Source organism: Lathamus discolor, chromosome 4 (assembly GCF_037157495.1).
Source record: "Lathamus discolor isolate bLatDis1 chromosome 4, bLatDis1.hap1, whole genome shotgun sequence".
Classification (NCBI taxonomy): Eukaryota; Metazoa; Chordata; class Aves; order Psittaciformes; family Psittacidae; genus Lathamus; species Lathamus discolor.
Genome location: NC_088887.1, coordinates 60466189 through 60486383, shown reverse-complemented (window position 1 = coordinate 60486383; position 20195 = coordinate 60466189). Strand labels below are relative to the sequence as shown.

The following is a 20195-nucleotide window of genomic DNA, read 5'->3' as shown; positions in this document are numbered from 1 at the left end:
GTATGCAAACTAACTGCTGGAAAGAATTCTGGAATAAAGTGCAGAAGTGTCACACCATTGCTAAATTGTGATCTGAGCTTTAACGTTACGTTAAACAACCAGCAACAGCTTCATGTCTTGAGAAATCTGACCTTCGTATTCTGGACATAACTGCTCTCCTACAAGTTTCAAAACAGCCACTCCATTTTAAATTCCTGCTTCTTTTCCCTTTGGCTAATGTTAGCTTGGCCATCATTTATTCTTACTGAAGAAGAAGAAGAGTTCAAGAGAAACATATTTCAGGACCTTGCAGCCCTTTTAGGTATACCGCTGGTGATGCTGGTGGGAGGTGTGAGGATATAGCAATTGTAAGATTGGCCCGATGTGCTAACATTGCAGAATTTCTTTCTATTATATTCCATTTGTTCTGTGAAAGTATACTTAAAGTTACCTTTTTATTACAGATCCTATGGAAGAAGACATTCTACAGGTTGTTAAGTATTGTACGGACCTAATAGAAGAGAAAGATTTGGAAAAGTTGGATCTGGTTGTAAAGTACATGAAAAGGTAGCTCAATTGCTAGTATTTGTGACACTTAGACCATTTTTGTTAGAATGTATGCGCCAACTGCTTCACTGTGAGGCCACAAGACCATGAGAATTCCATTATGAGTGTAGATTTTTTAAGTTTAAATTTTATTCAAGAACAGGAGTGGGGAGAAGAGTTGGGCTTTTAAAACAGGTAATTTGTGAAAAAATAAGAGTAGCATTTAACAGTACTTGCTACAGTGTCTTTTGTTTCTAGACAAAGGATACAGTTTTTGTCAGCATTATCCCTTCATACTGTTTTCGCTCATTTTTCGTGGCGCTGTCTCAGGCATACCTTCATTTCATCTGATTTTGTTCTCCTGCTTTTTGTTACTTAGTTACTGTGCTCCCATTACTGTTCCCATGAGTCAGAAGGCCCAGGTTCCATTCATGATGTGCTTACTAACTGATACGTAACTATCGAGCTCAGCTTTCCATGTCTTCTATCAGGAAAATATTTATTTCACAGAATTAACACCCAAAAGACTACAGCAGTGTAAAAACTTCACTATAATTTTGTATGATGATTTTGATGTCTTTAGGCCTCAGGAAATGCAAACCAGGTAGTGCAGTTAATTGTTTTGTTGAATGCTGCATAGTAAATTGTTTATGAAGCTCCTCAGAAAGCGGTATTGTCCAGTCCTGGTCCCTATATGTGGTGTTTGCACCAATGGCAGCGTGTCTCTCCAAGGCATGGTGCCAAGCATAGGGCAAGGGATCAGGAGTTGGATGATGCATGTTGTCCCTGATGTAAGGCCTTCCAAAGCTGTAAGTGTAGAACCCCCTGCTTGCCTGTCACAGTGATCTAGAAGGGATTTTGAGAGAACAGAGCTGCTTCATTTTCCTTGAGAATTTCTTTAATTTGCTTCTAGTAGTAGTGCAGTGATAGAGGTAACGTAGCTGTCTGTTGGCCTCCATGCTTTGTTTCTATTATTAGCAATAAATACAGTATAGAGGCCTTTACCAAGATGAAATCAAAATACCATTCACAGTGAAGTGCTGTGATTCTGTTTTCCAGTGTGAAAACTAAAACTTACTGTAAAAAGGACAGGTTCTTTAACAGTAATTTTTGCCCTCTTCCTCCTTTTCTCCTTCAGGTTAATGCAGTCATCTGTGGAATCGGTTTGGAATATGGCATTTGACTTCATTCTTGACAATGTTCAGGTAGTTTTACAACAAACTTACGGAAGCACATTAAAAGTTATCTGAACTTGTAGTAAAGAGCTTGATGAGAGCCTGGAGCTCTCTGCTAGCTGTGCCATAAGTGCTTGTGAGGTATTTGCAAAGTGCATGATAGTAATGCCCTAAGTTTTTATAATTTCAGATTTCTTTTTAAACAACAAAGTGTTTTGTACATTTCTTTTCAGAAAGTGCCAAATTTGTCAGTATTGCATGTAAATAATTGTGTTAAAATTCTTTTATTGTAGTATAGAATCTATTTACAAAATGTTTGTTTATAAAGTTTTATGGATTTTTACAGTGAAGTGTTTACAGTTGTTTAATAAAGAACTGTATGTATATTTTTGTACTGATTCTATTTTGTGATGCTTTGGTATATAGCTAACCCCTTGTATTAAAGCCACAGCTTTGATTCATTTTACACAGTTCTACATACACAATGCCACTGTCTCAACATACAGAGGAGATTGCTGTACCCTCACCTGGCTGCTGCTTCTTTCTTCTCCAGAAGCTAAGGGAAGAATATTAGCTCATTTTCAGCCTCATCCTTCAAAGACAGAAGCTGGTGTGGCCCAGCCACTCCCAAAGCACACATGGTGTGAGCAGAAGTGTAAGTAAGTGCTCTCTGACCTCTCTATTTCGGTGTGCTTGTTACCTCAGAGCTGTGTGCTCAGGGAGGGAGACAAATGAAGATCTTTGCACAATTACGTAGAGGAACAAGGGAAGTAGCTGACATGGGGCACTGCTGAAGCCTCTATCGCTCCTGAGTGCTCACTTCCCACTTGATAGTTCTTCCCAGCTTGTGACATACATTTCCTCGATGCAACATAAAATAGGCTGTAGTCAGTAGGAGAAGTGAAATAAACAGCCCTGTCTCTATGCATTCATAGTAGGGAGAGATACGCTTGCATCTGTACAGTTTGCATTTTGGGCAAGTGTGCTTTTTGCAGATGTGCACCAGCCTCAGATAGTCCTATTTGGCCAATACATTGCAGCAAGGCTGGAAAGAATGAAGACCACTTGAAAAACAACACTGGTGGCAAGACAAATCTTTTAATTTGATTTAGAAAGTATGGGAGGGGAAACAAGTATGGATGAGTGTGGGCCCACACACTGTAGTATTGAAGCTGGAATGCAAACTGGAGCTAGCTGTGGAACAGGATTTGTACCACCAGCACAGCAGGAACCATCTCTATTAGCCAGATTAACTGCAGTTAACTGCAACTTGAGCAGAAAATGCTCTGCAGTCACTTCACTGGCTGCCCTATAGGGTACAGCAGTGACTGTTTATTAGCTTTGGGTTGTGCCCTGTGCTTCCTTTGTATGGCACAGTGGAAGAGGTACCCATCTATCAACAAGGTGAAAGATGAGGGAAGGACAGATGTTTCCCTTGATTTCAGCAAGGCTGCTTGTACTATCCTGCTAAACAAGGTGATGAAGTATGGGCTACTGCAACACCAATGGATTGAAAACTACCTGGGCAGGCTGGCATGAGGAAGAACATCACCAGCAGGTGAAAGGAGGAGACTGTGCCCCTCAACTCAGCACTGGTGAGACACAGCCAAAAGTGCTGGACCCAGATCTGGGCTCCTCAATACAAGAGGGATGTGGACATTCACAGCAACTCCAGTGCAGGGCCACAGCAGTGCTTAAGGTTGAGTGGAGCTTCTCCCGATACAAGGAGGGGCTGAGAGAGCTGAAACACTTGAGCCTGAAGAAGTGAAAGCTGGGGGCATCTTAGATCCGATGGAGGAAAAGCAGAAGACAAAAGACAGACTCTCCCCTGCGGCATCAAGTGAAAGGGCACAGGACAACACACTTTGGATACCAAAATAACTCTTTTTAACAACAGTGCCCCTGGACCAGGCTGTCCACAGGGGTTATAGGTCCTTGTTCACAGGAGACACTCAAAACCTGCTTATACTTCCCCTTTCCTGACCACAGGGTAGGCTATGACTTGGCGAGTGCAAAAGGTCCCTTCCACCCTCAGGCAGCCAACGATAAGACTGATTTTCCCAGCTCAAGTTACCTTGTTTGGTACCTAACTGCAGCTATTTGTAGATACAGATCTAGGGGGAGAGGGACCTCATCTGAATCAAATTGCACTAGTTAGCAAATTTTAATTGCATGACTTTTGGAGGTGCCTTTTTCTCCTTTCCCTGCTTAAGAAAACCAGCACAATAACTGCTCACATAAAGGAATATATTTATTGAAATTCAAGCAAGTATTTTGCCAGTTAGGTTTCAGGTACACAGCTCTGGCTTGGCCAAGTGCTGCTCAAGACGAAATTGGTAAATCTGGTTTAGAAGGATTCAGAACATTACTTTAACTGAGTAAGGGTATTTGTAATTTGTAATAATTTCCATTCTCCCTTAAATGTTACATTCAACAGTTACCTGCCTGCTTAAATCATTTGAGTGAGGGTATGGTCTTAAGTTTCACAATCATCAACCTGCAGAAGTTGCATGATCCTTTTCCCAGTTTCTACCTGCGGGAAGAACACCCACATTTGAGGAAACAATCACAAATACTTCAAGACCACAATGTTTGACATCTAGGTTCTTAAGAACTTTTTATTAATGTAGTTTTCATGATTGCATAGTTTGCAAAAGAAACTTCTAACAATGAAATGCAGTCTCATTGCTGTGACTACTCCATTCTAAACCATCACTTCCCAGTGCTGTGAGTTCACACCGCACCAAATGTACCAAAGCAGTCCTCTTCCAGGGCACATTTAGAGTCAAACAAACACACATCATTTTGGTAGGTTAAATCCCATTGCCAAAGGAGGTAAGTGCTCCTCTATACTGGAGTCTGCACAATCCCAGTTATAAAATTCAGTTTCCAAACAGAAAAAGTAGTCTAAGTGACAGAAGGAAATCTGACCAAACTGCTTACTGCAAGTTAAATCCTTGTCAATATTTTAAATGCTAATGTTCCAGCTTGTGCTTTTAAAAGTGGTGGTTTAGCTCCTCTGGACATGAGCTGTCAGTTACCAGGAGATGCCATGATCAGGAACAGGTAAAGCTGTCATCTTTAGCAGGGAGCCACAGGGGAAGGGGAGAGGTAGGGAGGTGGGGATTACAGGGTGACTTCTGCACACCACAATCATCAAATAAATGCCTTTGGAGCTGGTTCTGTGTCCCACGCTGTCAGGTGACTCAACGGCTTCAATGCAACATCCAGAATCACCCTCACTTGTAGTTACAACCCTGAGCAGCAGCTGGAGCAGAGATGCCACCTCACAGCTCCTCCCAGCAGAACCTCACACCTGGGCTGCAACTCCAGAGCTTTGGGAACATGGAAGGAGACACCAAGACCACCACCATACACACTTTGTGAGGGGAAGGGAGCCAGAGGAAGAAATGCCTTTGCTGGAACACTGCTCCACTACTTTGCCAAGCCCCCAGAGGCAAAGGCTCTGCCTGGCACTTGCACATCCGTGACAGCCCATGAAGTGAAACCTTGTTTATCAATGCAAACTGTAAAACAATGGGCTGCTACGTCCATCTCCTTTATTTGCGGCTCTGCAGTATAATGGTTACAGGTCGACTTTCATGAACTGTACAAGCAGTAAAAGGTGACCAACTATGCTTTACATCATTGTTTCACACAAAGCAAGTACAGAAATAGCCAATTGCCTAATTCTCTATTTAAAAAAATTTCTAGAGGCACAAAGCAGAAGAATGTTGGAAAAGAGACTGAGGGAAGAGGTATGCATAAATAAAGAAGTTTCTTACATCAAAAATGTCCCAAGAATCACAAAGTCTGCAGAAGCTTGGGTAATCAAATACTGCAGTACTGATCTCCTCAGTAAAAAAGTGAAAGAGCTTTAGTTCTGTAATAAAAATTCAATTTCTTTTATTTTATTCTGGAGAGAGGGAGGGAAGAAGGGTGGAAGGGAGGTGTAAGAGAAGGAAGGGCAAACTTTAAAACAGCAGCCAGTAGTAGGAAGGGCAATAGGAGAGGTGAACAGGCACATTGGAACCATGGGAACATGTAAATTGACCACTGTCAAACCAGTGTAAATTTCTTGGTTTCTCATGGAAAACATTTTATCCACATATTTTCCTCCCAAACATATACCCAACACTGTCTTCAATATATGACTTTGTTGGTAACTTTAAAAACAGGAATACTGTGCTTATTCCTGCCTCCCCTTTGCTGTAAGAAGTTACCTAGATGATTTCAAACACTTTCTTCAGTTCTACTATAAGCTGCCAGTCAGACTTCTGCATTTCATCCCTGAACCAGTCCTTCAGCGCATCGATGGACTGACGACTGATCTGCAACACAAGACAAACCCATCAGAAACACATGCCTATTAACAAAAGCAGCTTTTAAGGTGCTGGAAGGAACTGATTTGAAGAAGGGCAGCACTTCACACAGCAGAAAAGCTCCTCTTAACCCCAGTTCTGCTACTCATGTCTGCGACCTGTGATTCCTCACATCCTACCCCTCGCTTGGGATTCAGAGGTGAATTCACAGGACCTGTGAATGGATAGGACCTCCCACTGCCCCCAGCGCCCACAGGACCAGCACAACCTCCCAAGCTCTGCATTTCCACCTGAAAAATCCCTGTGCCTGCTATCCCCAGCATGTGTATGCCAGAGGGTGTCTCACAGCTTGCTAACTGAAGCAGTTTGGAGTGTGGAGAGCTGTGGCTCTGCTTCTGACAGCTGAAGACTGAACAAGGGCTCATCCTCTTCTCACCCAAGCCCCATGCTCCAGAATCAGAGCTACTGAAGTATTGCTATCTATTGCACAACTTCAAAACCAGGCAAACAATCATGCTGCAGTGCCATGGGGTCTGTTAAGCTGCTCTGAGCACAACCGTACAAAGAGCTGTGTTTTGTCCTCTCAGGTGCAGGGTATTTTTAGCTGCCGTACATCCTTCCTTTGGTCCTCAAGGGACACCACTACAAACCTCAAAACAGGGCCACAGAGACGCTGGGCTGAGCAGCATGACACACAAACTGCTTCAGATGTCCATTAGTCTGCCACAGAAGGTTCCTAGGGTAGTTTTTTCAGGCTTCATGCAACATTGCCACTTTAAGCAACCTACTGCTATGTCATAAGCCCTCTCCAAAAAACGCAGACTGCTTTTACCTTACTGACAAGGATATCTGTTGCTTCAAAGTGTCGTCCGTACATTTTAGGTGATTCCCCAGGAATAGGTTCTATTTTCACACATACTTCTTGGCCTTTTTTCGCAACCTCCACTGGTTTATGGTTTATTTCAATACTTGTAACTATTCCAATTTCAACAAACTGCAATACAATGAAGGAGCTGTGTTACACATCCACAAACCCCTCTGTGCACACGATCTTACCCAAATTCCTCTTTATATGTACCCACATGCACCTCAGAACTGGCACAGCAAAACACACCGCACTGTAAGCACACTATACTTAGAAGGGCACTGACATCACCTCACCCACAGCTCATCTGGAATATCAATTTGTTATCCCTTGAATTATGCCAGTTTGACTTTCTGCCTTACTAGCTACCAGGAATGGCAATTCTGCTCCTTACTTGACATCGCAATGCAGAACATGCGGTGGGGAAGGCGGATGGCTGACTGGCAGGTCAAACTTCCTGCAGCTCCTGTACCCCACTACAAGACCTCTCTCCCGGCACAGAACAGCAAGAGGGCTGATGAGATCAAGTCTTCTTGCTGGTAAAAGCCTGAATCTTATCTGTCTCCTACCAAAACTGTGCACTGGGGAAGGGCATCCAAGCATTTCCTGATACATCATCCCAGGAAGCACCAGGTGAATTAGGAGTCCACAGAAGAGGTGTTTACTTACATTTTTGCTAGGTACACACATGGGAGTCCCCTGCTTCACCTGGCCAGCCTCCACAACTACACCCATCACTATTGGGTCACGAGAGTTGAAAATGAACTGAGGGAGTATTTTCATCTTGCAAGGAAACACTGCTATATGCCTGGAAGGTGACAAAGAAAAAGCATTTTGCAATAGATACGGGAACAGCATACACTACATGAACACTTCAGCCTTCTCCCACACTCTTGGACGTTTATTTTCTTGGAGAGATACCAAGCAGGAAAAAACCTCTTCCCCAATCACACAAGTTCTAGTCAATGCTCAGTCTTCAAGACTGATGGGGAACAATAATCAGGCTTGGCTGGCACAGAGTATTTTGACTGGCTTGGGCAGTCAACTAAGACCAAGACCAAAGGAACAGTAGTTTTACAGTGCAGTTACAGTCTCACAAGAGCACAGGAATAGAAATACCATTGCCTCAGCTCATCACAGGGACTCCAAAAAGTCAGGATTTTTGTAAAGTGAACAAATATGTTCCAATGCTGAGGTACAACCTCAAACTGGGACCAACATGAAGTGAACATTTTCATTTCTTCTGACTGTCCTTGACTGAGGATCACCCAGTAACAGATTCCAGGAATTAATTCCGGGTCCCTGGGTCCCTATGCTGCTGCGTATCCATGTTACTGCAGCCAGAATAAAGCCCTGTACACTGGAATTGCACAAGCGTGAAACAATAGAATCCAAATCCCTTTCGTTTTCTTAACTCAGCAAGACTAACTCATCTGTTACAGCCTGGGAATAGAAGCCAAGCATGCAAAGCAAACCTCAGTAAGAACAGTCCATGTTACATGATAGTTTGAGCTCCATCTTACAACTGCTTCACAGTTCTTGCCCTACTGAGCCTAATCCCACATGTAAGCAATTACACTGGAGTACTGAACTCTTAAACACTACCAATTTTTTGTCCTATTCTCCTCTCCTTCCATCCCCTCAGAATGACATGTAAATAATAATTACTTGGGAAGAAGTTAAAAGCAGTTTCAGTCAGACTAAAATAATTGAGGCACTTATTTGGGAATCATCCCAAGTAAGACTGCTCTTACTTACTTGAATTCCTCTTGTTTCTGTTTTTTGTAGTCTTGTCTGTATTTTGTGAAGGCATCAAATAAATGATAAATTATTTCAGCACTAAAAATTCGGACTCCTAAACTATCAGCCATCTCCTGTGCATCACGTTCAATCCTCACGTCAAATGCCAGAATGACTGCGTATCTGTAAGCAGACAGAAGTCAAACAGCTTGAGATGGACCACAGACCCCGAGCTGAGGAGAGGGCATTACTCAAACACCACTGAACATTGATAAACGCGGTAAATAAAGCAAAGAAGTTACTCACTGTGGGTCATGCTCCAACATAACCGATGCCTTCATAACGTCTTTTTTATGGACAGGACCTATATTAATTCCCGAATACTGTTGAAGGAGAAAGCCACATAAGTCAGTCACTAATCTGATGCAGAAACAACATCAGACAGAGCACAGAAGTACTTACTGGCACTTCTGATGTTTTAAGAAATTCAAGTAATGCTTCTAAAGAGCCTAGAGTAGAAGCCTGGACATAAACACCCTTCTCTTCTAATTTGATTGCATTCAGTGTTTGCTTCAGTTCATGTATTAGTTCATCCTGCAGGGGGAAAAAAAAAAAAGGAGAAAAGAAAGCAAGTTTTAGTTCTGTTGCTCTTGATGCCTCAGGGTGCAAAGTCTTTCTGTTTGTGAGCATCTGGAAGTATGTGAGAGCCATACTGACACAGACCTGCAGTACAGGTCATACACGGCCCTGGGACACGCTGCTGCTTGTTCCTACCATTACAAAAGACTGAACTGAACTAGACCTGAGGATTCTGCAAGAAGGTGATCATGTAACACAAAGCAGATGCTCGTCTTGGGAGTTAGTAGCATTTCTCTGCAGACTACACATAGCTCTCTCTCCCCAGCACTCTTAAGTTTCTGCTGACAAGACTGAATGAACATCCACCCCACAGCATGTGGCAATTCCTTTGGCTGCCTGAAGATCAACAATGAAAGCAGACACTCCTAAAACCATGAGCTGGAGAAAATCCTAATGTTCCTCAGGCCTAGATACAAAGCAGAGGATGTCAGACCAGCAAGGAAGGCCATTGTGCTCCTTCCAGAGAAGTTAAAAGCCTTTAACAGCCCAGGCCTCTTAAACCCAAACACTCAGTCTTTTCCTGAGTGATGAATGGGTGTTGACATTTACTTTAAGCCATCACATACCAACTGCTAGCAGACTTTATGCACGTACTCAGATGTACCCAGCAACAAAGTCTGTATTTGGAGGACCTGAAAGATTAACCCCCTCTTTAAAGGCAAGACAGAAGTAGTCAGAAGGGTAAACAAAACTATGGTTAAAAGTCAACTATCAACACACACATTTCCTTTTTAAACTAACTGGAGCATCTCAACTCAGTTTGGTTTTAAGATAGCTACATTCTTTCCTCTCCCATTTTTAAAGTGTAAGTCACAAAAGAAATCTACTACAAGAGTCTTAAATCAGCTTTGCAATTATGACAGTCTGAAGAACTCCACTGGCAGATATTTGCCTAATAATTTAATTGAAATATATGCACAGATTACTACAAATACCAAATCAGTAATTAACACAGAGTCAAACCCTGCTGTGATCCTTGTTTTCAAACCTTACTCCACCAGCAGAGATCCCCCAGCAGATTATCAGGAAAAACACTAAGAGTCAAGATACTAAAACATCAGAGCGCTAATGCTTCACATGGGCACAAGGCAACAACAGCATGCTACTGTAACAGGTTTTAAAGTAGCACCAAAAAAAGCAAGTTATTTGTGTACCAAGCTTTCAACATTTAAGTGAGCTCCTCACTTGGTTTGCCCGGAGGAGCTGTGCTGTCCCATCCCCAGCAATGTTCAAGGCTGGGTTGGATGGGGCTTTGAGCAACCTGGTCCAGGGGAAGGTGTCCTTGCCCGTGTCAGAGAGTTGGAACTGGATGAGCTTTAAGGTCCCTTCCAACCAAACCATTCTATGATTCTGTGATCACCAGAGAACACCATTACCCTTAGCTTATGTGTCTTATTTCACCATCAGCCACCTCACCTTGAGTACTGGGACTTCATCTTCTTTATGAGCTACAAGCAGTGGCAAACCAGCCAACGTTTTTTCTAAATCTTTCCCAAGAATCTTCACACCTTGAGCAGCAAAAACCTCTTTGTGCTTTTCATACTGGTTCTGAAAACGAGAAAACAAAGAGTTCATGTAGGTGCCACACAGCAACACAAGGTAGTGCTGAGCAGCTGAAGAACTTGCTGCCCGCAAGCAAAAGTGGAGAGCAGGATGGTGCAGTCCAGCAGCTCCCATCTTCCACCAATGATTTTCTCTGCTTTGTGTGGTTCAGTCTGCATGCTCCTCTCCCTTCTGACAGCCCCTACCCCCATCAAGGGTGGCACAGCAGGGGGAGTCATCTGAAAACAGAGGAGGTAGCCAAAGCCAAAAAGTAATATCTACTAGAAAAAGGCAGACAGTGATGGGCAGCTACTCTCCACAAAACCCCCCAAATTCAGCCCCATAGGTAAGCAGGGGGAGGATGACAACAGATCAACTGAAGCACCAAAGCTTAGCTAACACAGCCCAAGGCTCCATGTGGGAAGAGCTGTCCCATTCTCCCACTGGAGGATCCCACCTTCTCATGTACCTAGTTCCATGCTCCATTGCCCAGGTGTTCCTCCCCACCCAGGGAGCCTTTAAGATCTCTACCCATCCAGGGCATGGCTCTAAGGCATCATGAAAGCAGCTACTTCTGAAGACATTTAAATCAATACTGGAGGAATCTTCTGGTTTGTTTCTTCATTTCTTTTGTTTGGGAGATGTCCCATGCTTTCCTTACAACTGCCAGGCAGCTTCTTTCCCTAGTAAGCACTTTGTTCCTGCAAGCTTCTATTCTTTAGCCCTCCACCCCAAAATCTGGGTCTTATTTCAAGGATGACAATTCCCTGTGGGCAGGCTGAATTGAAATGTATTGTCATTGTCTGCTTCAAAAAGAAACCAAACCAACCAGCTACCCTAGATCCACTTCCCCAGCTGAAGGTTCCCAATTCAGTGTTTTTCATCACGGTGCTGGTACCCCATACTCCATCTCCCACCAAAAGTGCAGAAACACATCTGAAGATCTGGTTGATAGGAACCTGTGATCTGTTACACTGCTATTCAGGCCCACAAAAAAAGCCATATCAGTCTCAGAGTTTCACACACACCAGTCTACCATCTGCTCTGAATAAAGGGAAACAGATAGACATGTTTTCAATTCATTCCTCATGGTACCAGAGTACATCGAGCAGCTTCCAACAAAGCAGAGAACATAACCTAAGCAGAAGGGTCAGTTTTCCTTTTGCCACTCTCCAGCCATTTTCAAGTTAGAGCTGTAAAGCTGCACACCAGAGGAGGAAGCCTCACTTAAATTCTCCAGGGCAAGTGACCTACCCCCCACTGATCAGAATACCACACACACAAGGGGAAAGAGCAGCTCCTGACTTCCTATTTATATCAGGCCAAGCAGCACCTGCTCAGATTCCACCTCAGTCTCGGTACTGCATCCTTCAGCATCTCTGGGGCCACGATGGTCTCACAAAGGATCACCATGGCAGAGAGAGAACACCAACACAGGCACCAGCAATTACTAGTGCCACTTTACAGAAGTACTTAATTTTGCAGGAAGGGACTAGACTGAACACTAGGAATGACAGTGGCCTGCAGGAACACAGCTCTCCAGTGAAATGAAGCACGCGACAATGGTTGCAGCCTTAGATTATAATCCGAACACTAGTTTTCAAACTCCAAACCTGGTTCAAGATCTTCTCTCAATGTCAATACACTAACCAGTTTCCATACCTTAACTCGTAGCTCCTTCATAGGAGGAGGCAGCAGCAGACCTCTGATCTGAGTTACTATGGGACCTTCAACCCCAGGAACAATAATGGTGTCTCCTTCTTTCAGGTGTCCATTAATCAAAATAACATCTATGGTAGTGCCCATGCCTGGTAGTGCTTTAACCTGAACAAAAGAGGGAGCAAGTCTGATTTAAACACTTCAAACACACCTTTTTTTACCAGGAGGAAGGGGGAATGGCAGGGAGGAATTTACTGTGAGGGTGGTGAAGCACTGGCACAGGTTACCCAGTGAAGCTGTGGCTGCTCCATCCCTGGCAGTGCTCAAGGCCAGGTTGGATGGGACTTGGAGCAACCTGGTCTAGTGGAAGGTGTCCCTGCCCATGGCAGAGGATTAGAATTAGATGATCTTTAAGGTCCCTTCCAATCCAAACCATCCTATGATCCTAGATGAATTTCAGAGAACAGGTACTGAATTACCTCCATGACTTGAGCTCTCAGCTCCTGACACTCAGCCAGCCTCTTGGTCAGCATGGTTTGCGTTAGTTCAACGAGAAGAGCTATCAGACTTCCCATTCCATCCCCTGTGTGAGCAGAGGTAGGTACAAGAGAAACAAAAGTGCGGGGATCCTTATTCTCATAAAACAAGGCAGCGTTCAAGCCCTGGAATCAGGATTAATAGTCATATAAGGGAAAACGTACGTACACATCAGTATTAGCACTAACATTCAGCCCCAGCCAATTACTACTGCATTTCTTAAATCCCGATTTCTTAACAAAACACATGGTTACTGAGAGTATGCTATGGAACTTGAAGCCTTGACCCACACTGGAAAACAGTGTGGGATAACTGTACAAAGCCAATTACCACATCTAGCTTCTAGACAGCATTTTATGTCACCAACAGAAGTTCCTAGAATTGATGTGATTCATGCCCTGCCAGCATCCAAAGGAACAAGAGACAGATGGGATTCTCTCAGGCAATTCCCAAAGACAGAAAGAATAGGGACAGAAAACTTAATCTGCTATTCATGACTCTTCTGACCATGCACAGCAATTAGCTGCTACTTTTCTCCAAAGCAGCACTCTGAAGACAGAGCAGTTAGAGATTCATTTAAACAGCAGCAAATTCTGGTTCAGGAGAGGTAAACACCAACATGTCAGAAGAGAGGAGACCGTTCTCTTCACGTTCTGAATTGTTTTCTGGAAAGGGAAGAAAAACCCAAAACAAGCCCCAGACAAAACCCCACCCACCCAAAGCACACCACCTTTACTATCGTTTTTGTTAACCAAAGAGCCTCAAATATTCCAGCCTACCTGTTTCGCAAACTCTACTATGATGGCTTTTGCACGCTCCTCAAATTCATCTTTCGTATTCTTTTTCTGCTTCTTTAAGGTGATGGCTACATCTGTATCTGGACTTTTCTTCCAGTCGTATAACCTATCAATCTTGAAAACAGAGCAATATGTCATCTCACACAGTTTAAAGGGCATCTGTATGCTTACGCCGCATCATCTCTGAGAAATACTTTTCCAGCCAACACAGCCAGCTATTTGCTCCAGTAATCAAAGTAAATCTTTTTATTTGCTTTCAGCTGCTATATTTATCTATTTATTTACCCAGCATCACACAGTATTTCATTATATCAATACTACTTCAGGCTTTAAAAATTGAAGCTAAAATAATACACGTTCGTATGGGAAAAGTTTATACACATTAATTGCATCAAGTTTCAAGGTAAAGCATTCAGAAGGAAGAGGCCCACAAAGACCTTTACATACATCAATAAAAGGACTTATTTTTCCTGAGCAAAGACTACTAGTTTTACAGAGAACTTCTTAAAAATCACTGTTTGTTAAACTGACTGGAACTTGGGCCCTTTCCCAAGTTGCTACAGAGAAGGGATCACAGGGAGGTTGTTCAAAAGATACAAATGCGTACTTCAGAAATACTTCCGTAAGCAAGATTTTAAAGCAGGAAGGACATAGTCCAAGAAAATATAATATTTGCTGCACAAATCAAAACTACATTTTTAGAAAATGGATTATAACCTGGTCAAATAATAGAACTATAACCTGAAATGCAAGAACTTTTGGCTATTTAATCTCAGGCTTAGTACAGCCCTTAACACCTCTCCACCCAATAGCTGAGTTTTATTTCTCAAAGCAGCCGTTTTCAGCCATGAGATAATGGCCTCCTCAGTTCCAACCACCTTCAATCTTAATGCTCATTTCATTTTTTAAACACCACTGCAATTTTCACGCTGCACATGAACACCCTTCTGTAAGTTCTGTCAGCATGTTAGATAGCATCCAAAGTCATAGAACATTAGTTATTTACATGTTATAATTCATATTAAGTCATCACAAACAGCAATTTCTCATGCACAGAATTTCTGAAAGGCTGAAAAATCACTACCGTTACCATCTAATATTGCAGAGCCTGAAACACTTCCCACCAGTGATCAACATTACTGCTCTTAAAACCAGCTTGTCTTCAACATGTATCAGTAGCTAATATAAAGTAAGACTTTTCAATGTGAAACCTGGCTTTCGATTGTATAAGAAAATGTACAGAAACCCACAGAAGTGAGTGTAAGAACAAAAAAACACAACTGAAGTACAGCTTCCAGAAAGATTTCATATACGGAAGTTTAGTAAGGTAGAGAAACGTATCAATAAGGACTTGGAAAAGAGCTGTAAGAGATTATTCTGCAAAGCTCCCATAAAGCCATTGGAGTACCAAGGGCATGAAAAATGCAAGCAAGGATTAAACAGCCACTGCTTCAGACTTTACATAAACAACTCATGTTCACAGAAGGAAACAAAACTGCCAGATGCCAAATACACTCTGAGTAGAAAAGCACACTGTTAAGAGTAAAGCTATCTTACCTTGTTGAGAGCTACTATAAAGGGGCATTTCTTTGATTTCAACAGATTTATTGATTCAATTGTCTGCGGCTCCAAACCATGCATGATGTCAACTACAAGTATAGCAATGTCACAAAGTGAGCTTCCTCTATTTCTTAGGTTGCTGTGGCATTAAAAAGGAAAACCAAAACAGACAAATCAGTCATGTAGCAACACCAAATACAAACACACCAACCAACAAAATGCCAAAGCTGATCAAGTAATTTTTCCCTCAAAAAAATGCGAGCTCCATAAAAACATTTAAATTGCACTTTTAAAATTCCATTTAAGATCTTATTCTCCCAAGACTTCTCATATTAGTATATATTTTTGCAAGTTAAGATTTGTCCTGATTTTTTTCTGAGCAAGAATTGAGACAGTTACAACTGAAAAACAGGAGTGCAAAATCTGAACAAGGCTATTTGTTACACAATTCTGTGTAACACCAAGATTAGACACCTTTGGTGCCAAGCAAAACCCGGCTAGAAGATGAAGAGCTGTGAGTGGTTTGATGCCAAGGACCTGATCAGAACATTACCAAATACCCAAGGCATGGCATTTTAGTGCTTGCAGAGGCTAACATCTGAGAACATCACATCAAATTCTTAATCCTTCGGTCTGGATATTTCATCCAAGCACTACCTCAGTGAGTATAGCTATGCATATCACATTTTTAACTTAGAAGCTGATTTAGCAGCTTGCCTGCATACCACTGGTGTTCCTAGACAGCATATGACCTCTGCTAAGACTCAGCTAACTCGTGCAATTGGTAACTGCAGTCTTCTGAATTCAGTTAACTGGGACACTATGAACTGAAGGCTACAACAGAAGTTTTCACCGCAGAGTACTTGGGTCACCTGAAACCCTCACCTTTTCTTCTCCAGCTTCTGCTTCTGTCCTTCCTCTTACACTAACTATTCAGAAAAAAAGGTATTTACACGCTTTTGAAAACCACTCATGGCTCAGCTGCCATGAAGACAGAAAACTAACCGGATCTAAAAGGCCAGCAGTTAACCAGATATAAAAAGCAGCTACAAACTAAGCAAATCCACTTATTCCTGTACTTCAGGTTGTCTGGGTTATTTCAAGTGAGAAAAAACAATGGATCAGGCAAAGATCTAGCACTTTGCTTAAAATATATCCAGATGCTTTGAGCCATCACTTCTGGGAAGTACTATACTATGAGAAAACATTACCTGAAAGACTCATGTCCTGGAGTGTCAATTATCAGCATGCCTGGAATTTTTATGTTCTCTCTGTCAAACTAATATTTCACAATATTAGTCATCTTGTAAAGATTCCACAAGAAAAACAGCAAACTACCTAAGAGCTGCCAGCATTACTGACAGCCTTCACTTCAAAAACACAGATATACTTCAAGAAAAGCCAGATCAGTCAAAGCTCATTTCTCTATAAAAATATTAAATAAATAAAACGATGCAGCACGCTCCCCATGGTATCAAGCAGCCATAAGCCCAGCTGAACTTTGTAAGACAAGGCAGCCTACAGAGGAAAATGTAGTTCTGACTAGTGAGATTTATCATCCTGGTCTTGAAAGAGCTCCTCCTCCCCACCCACCTGACATTTTAAATAAATTGAATAAAAATCTTGGTAAAAGCCAACACTACCAAGGCTTTTCAGTCAGGCGAGATGGAATATAGAACCCAAAACAAGCAATACAGAACAGTTACTATTTCTGTTACACAATAGAATCCATCACTCAGGAACCGGTCCAGTTTCAGCACACGCAGTAAAAAGGTGAGTTTTAAACAGAAAAATGCACTGTTTCTAAAGCCTCAATTTACAATCAAAACATTGATGAAGAAGCAGTCTATGTACATATATGTACTGTCTGGAACAGAGTAAGCAGAATTTGTGTATTTTCCTGAAGAAACAGCAATTCATTAACTGAAACCAAACGTTACCAACTGAAACGAAAAATGAGACAACCCCCTTTTGGCGGAAGGCACAGGAATTAAAAAGAAACAATCAACCCCCATATTAGAGATGAGGTAAAAGTGCATCTGCCCACGTCAGGAAATCTCACAAGGCTTTAACTAGTTTGCATTTCACATCTAAAAAAGCCCAAAACCCACCATCAAACAGTCTTTAGCGTGCTACAACTTACGTTTTTCACCATCTTGGTTTGCTCATTGATAGCTTCCAGGGGAACATTCGTCGCACCAATCTGCTGAGTGATACCACCAGCTTCACTGTCCTGTACATGAGTATGGCGGAGCTACAGACGAAAAAAGAAAGAGCAGAAACACTTACATGTAAGTGTCTAAGGTAATCTCCGAGTGCACTTCATGCCCATTTTCAATCACAATAAGCACACGCATAAGCAAGATGCACAGGCAGTGCCTTCACATTCCATATCTTACCTTATCTAAAATTTTGGTCTTGCCTGTGTCTACATGCCCCAGGACACAAATAACTGGTGCTCTGAGCTTTTCAGTGTTCATGTTTTTGCTGTTTTCAGCTCGTCGCTTCTATGAAAGAGACATAAAAATGGGTAAGTATAAATCAAACCCCACAGCCCACCTCACATCTTGACTTGATTACATGCATACAGTTAACTGTGGGCATTAAACTTTCAAGGCAACTCAAGGTGCACCACCCCTCTTTTGGCAAATCAAGAATTTACAACTAATAGTTAAGGTTTTGGTTGGTTGGGTTTGGCTACAGCCTAGTAGGCTAAGCTGTTATATCCACCAACATGTAGCTTTGTGGATGGTGCTTTCTGAATAAGCATCTCAGGTAAGGAAACCAAGGACATTAACAGCCACAAGAACGTTCAACAATTCACAAGTACATAATTTAAAGCTCTACAGTATCTATGTGTAAAGGCTAAAAGCCTCTTTCTCCAGGAGAGGGAGAGGTGGAGGGAAACAACATCAAAGAGCACATTTTTTGTAATCAAGTTGTCTGAAACCAATTGCTTCATCTTCAGGCAAAACCAAGTATTTTTAATTCATTACCCCAAATTCTAGACCTACTTAAATATTAGTCATGACACAGCCATCATTCTGACAAATACAGTTAAAAGGCTTTTCAATGAGCTGAAAATTAAGTTGTTTCCTACACAACACAAGAGTCCAGCTGTTCAAGTAAAGCTGTATCTAAATACCTCAATTCTCCGTTTGGCTTTGTCATAAGCACGCTGTTCCTTAGTGCGATCATCATCAGACTCATATTCAGAATCAGAGCTAATTTCCTTGCTAGGCTTTTTTTCCACAGACTGTTTTCCAATTGCTTGGGAATCTGCCTCTCTCTCATCTGAGGTCTTTTCATCCTCATCTTCACTCCCTTCACTATCTTCAGATTCTTCACTCTCTTCTTCCTCATCTTCCTCATCTTCTTCCTCCTCCTCTTCCTCATCCACTTCGTTTTGTTCTTTGACTTCAATGTGGACAGGCTTGCTCTCTATCAAAAGAAAAAGAATCCAAAACCTTAAGTAAAAATGCTTTATTAAATTCACCCTTGTAGGGGAGGGGAGGGGGCCCCAAAATAAACAAACCCCAGAGACTACTATAGAAGAGTGAGAACTGAGAGTAGGTTCCACTCAAGAAGTCCTAATCAAGACTGTTTTTCAACTTTCAATATAAAAAATTAGTGTTTCATGTTCAGAGCTGCTGCCTTGTGTTTAGCATCTGTGCAAGCAGTGAGTCTGAGGTGCGAGGAGGAATGACGTTATCAACACACCTGCACTAGACATCATTTGCAAATATGGAGATAAAGTGACATTATTTAAAACTGTGTGTACTTGATAAAGGAATGAATGCACCAACACCTCTAAATGCCAAAATACTCCAAATTCAACTAAATATGGATTTCTGTGTATTAATCATCAGGAATACACATTTAAGCAGTAGTAACAATCAGAATAAATGGTCTCTATTACATCTTGAAAAAAATCTCATCTTAAGGTTTCCCTAGACTGTTCAGAGGAGAAATTTTTCAGGGGAATCCTTCCATAAGCACACAAAAAGAGCTATCAAAATAGTAATTCTTTCTTTGAAAGCTTTCCATTTATCATACTGGCAAAATCAGAAGAGACAAACTAATGAAGACTTTAAAGCCATGCATTCTCTTCCTCAGAGAGCTACTAGGAGGCTCACTGCTCTTAGAGATTAGTTACGTTTCCTCACTATGCTGAAAGTCCATCAAGTTAGTAATACAATAATTCCCAGGAAAACTCATTCCCTGGATCACATCAGCAGATGCTTACAATCAGGCAGCCAGAAGTAGGATGTGATGTTCTCCCCAGGACAGTGACACCACACTAAAACCTTAAAGAAGGTGAGCAGCCCCTGGTACACAAAGTAGAACAGTCCAGCACCAGAGGAACTCATCCGTGCTGAAATAAAATCCTTACCACTTACATATATGTATATAAAGTATTACATTTGAAAACACAGGGGCTCAACAAGTCAATAAATACTTGATGAACAGTCTTTGATCTTAAACAACAAAGACCCGTCATGGAAGTGCCAAGAACAGTAGCCAACTCCTGTTCAGGAAGACTCACAACAATAGTTTTCACCACCACTGAAAGAAAACACCCTAACTTATCCCTGCATTCTTGCACAGCTCTAACTTCCCCAAAAACATTGCTGTTGGCCACATGCAGAAAACTGGCCGTGGCACGGAAGTGCAGGAATATGAATGTTCTGACAATTCTTTCCTTTCTTTCACACCTGCCTCTCAAAGCAGCAATGAGAGGAGGTAACAAGAACAATAACAGTATAATGCATGCACGTTAACCTTCACACCATCTTAGTTCCCTCCCCAGTCTTTGAGAAGTTGTCTCAAAGGT

The 20195-nt window shown here is 42.0% G+C and overlaps 2 protein-coding genes across 7 annotated transcripts in view; one reads left to right on the top strand and one right to left on the bottom strand.

The window, feature by feature from the left end:
* The window catches only part of REV1 (REV1 DNA directed polymerase), a 59695-nt gene extending 57611 nt beyond the window's left edge, over positions 1 to 2084 (top strand). For all 6 annotated transcript variants that reach the window (XM_065677678.1, XM_065677679.1, XM_065677677.1 and 3 more), the window contains 2 exons: positions 444 to 546; positions 1664 to 2084. In XM_065677678.1, the coding sequence (XP_065533750.1) occupies positions 444 to 546; positions 1664 to 1775 (215 nt within the window). In that variant the 3' untranslated portion in view covers positions 1776 to 2084. The remainder of the gene's footprint in view (positions 1 to 443; positions 547 to 1663) is intronic.
* Positions 2085 to 4291: 2207 nt separating this feature from the next.
* The window catches only part of EIF5B (eukaryotic translation initiation factor 5B), a 36787-nt gene continuing 20883 nt past the window's right edge, over positions 4292 to 20195 (bottom strand). The window contains exons 10-24 of the mRNA XM_065677685.1: positions 18507 to 18802; positions 17761 to 17868; positions 17505 to 17615; positions 16573 to 16640; positions 15359 to 15500; positions 13784 to 13915; positions 12947 to 13129; positions 12471 to 12632; positions 10683 to 10814; positions 9090 to 9221; positions 8934 to 9010; positions 8646 to 8810; positions 7557 to 7695; positions 6855 to 7016; positions 4292 to 6031 (exon numbers count right to left, since the gene is read on the bottom strand). Coding sequence (XP_065533757.1) covers positions 5924 to 6031; positions 6855 to 7016; positions 7557 to 7695; positions 8646 to 8810; positions 8934 to 9010; positions 9090 to 9221; positions 10683 to 10814; positions 12471 to 12632; positions 12947 to 13129; positions 13784 to 13915; positions 15359 to 15500; positions 16573 to 16640; positions 17505 to 17615; positions 17761 to 17868; positions 18507 to 18802 — 2117 coding nt within the window. The 3' untranslated portion in view covers positions 4292 to 5923. The remainder of the gene's footprint in view (positions 6032 to 6854; positions 7017 to 7556; positions 7696 to 8645; positions 8811 to 8933; positions 9011 to 9089; positions 9222 to 10682; positions 10815 to 12470; positions 12633 to 12946; positions 13130 to 13783; positions 13916 to 15358; positions 15501 to 16572; positions 16641 to 17504; positions 17616 to 17760; positions 17869 to 18506; positions 18803 to 20195) is intronic.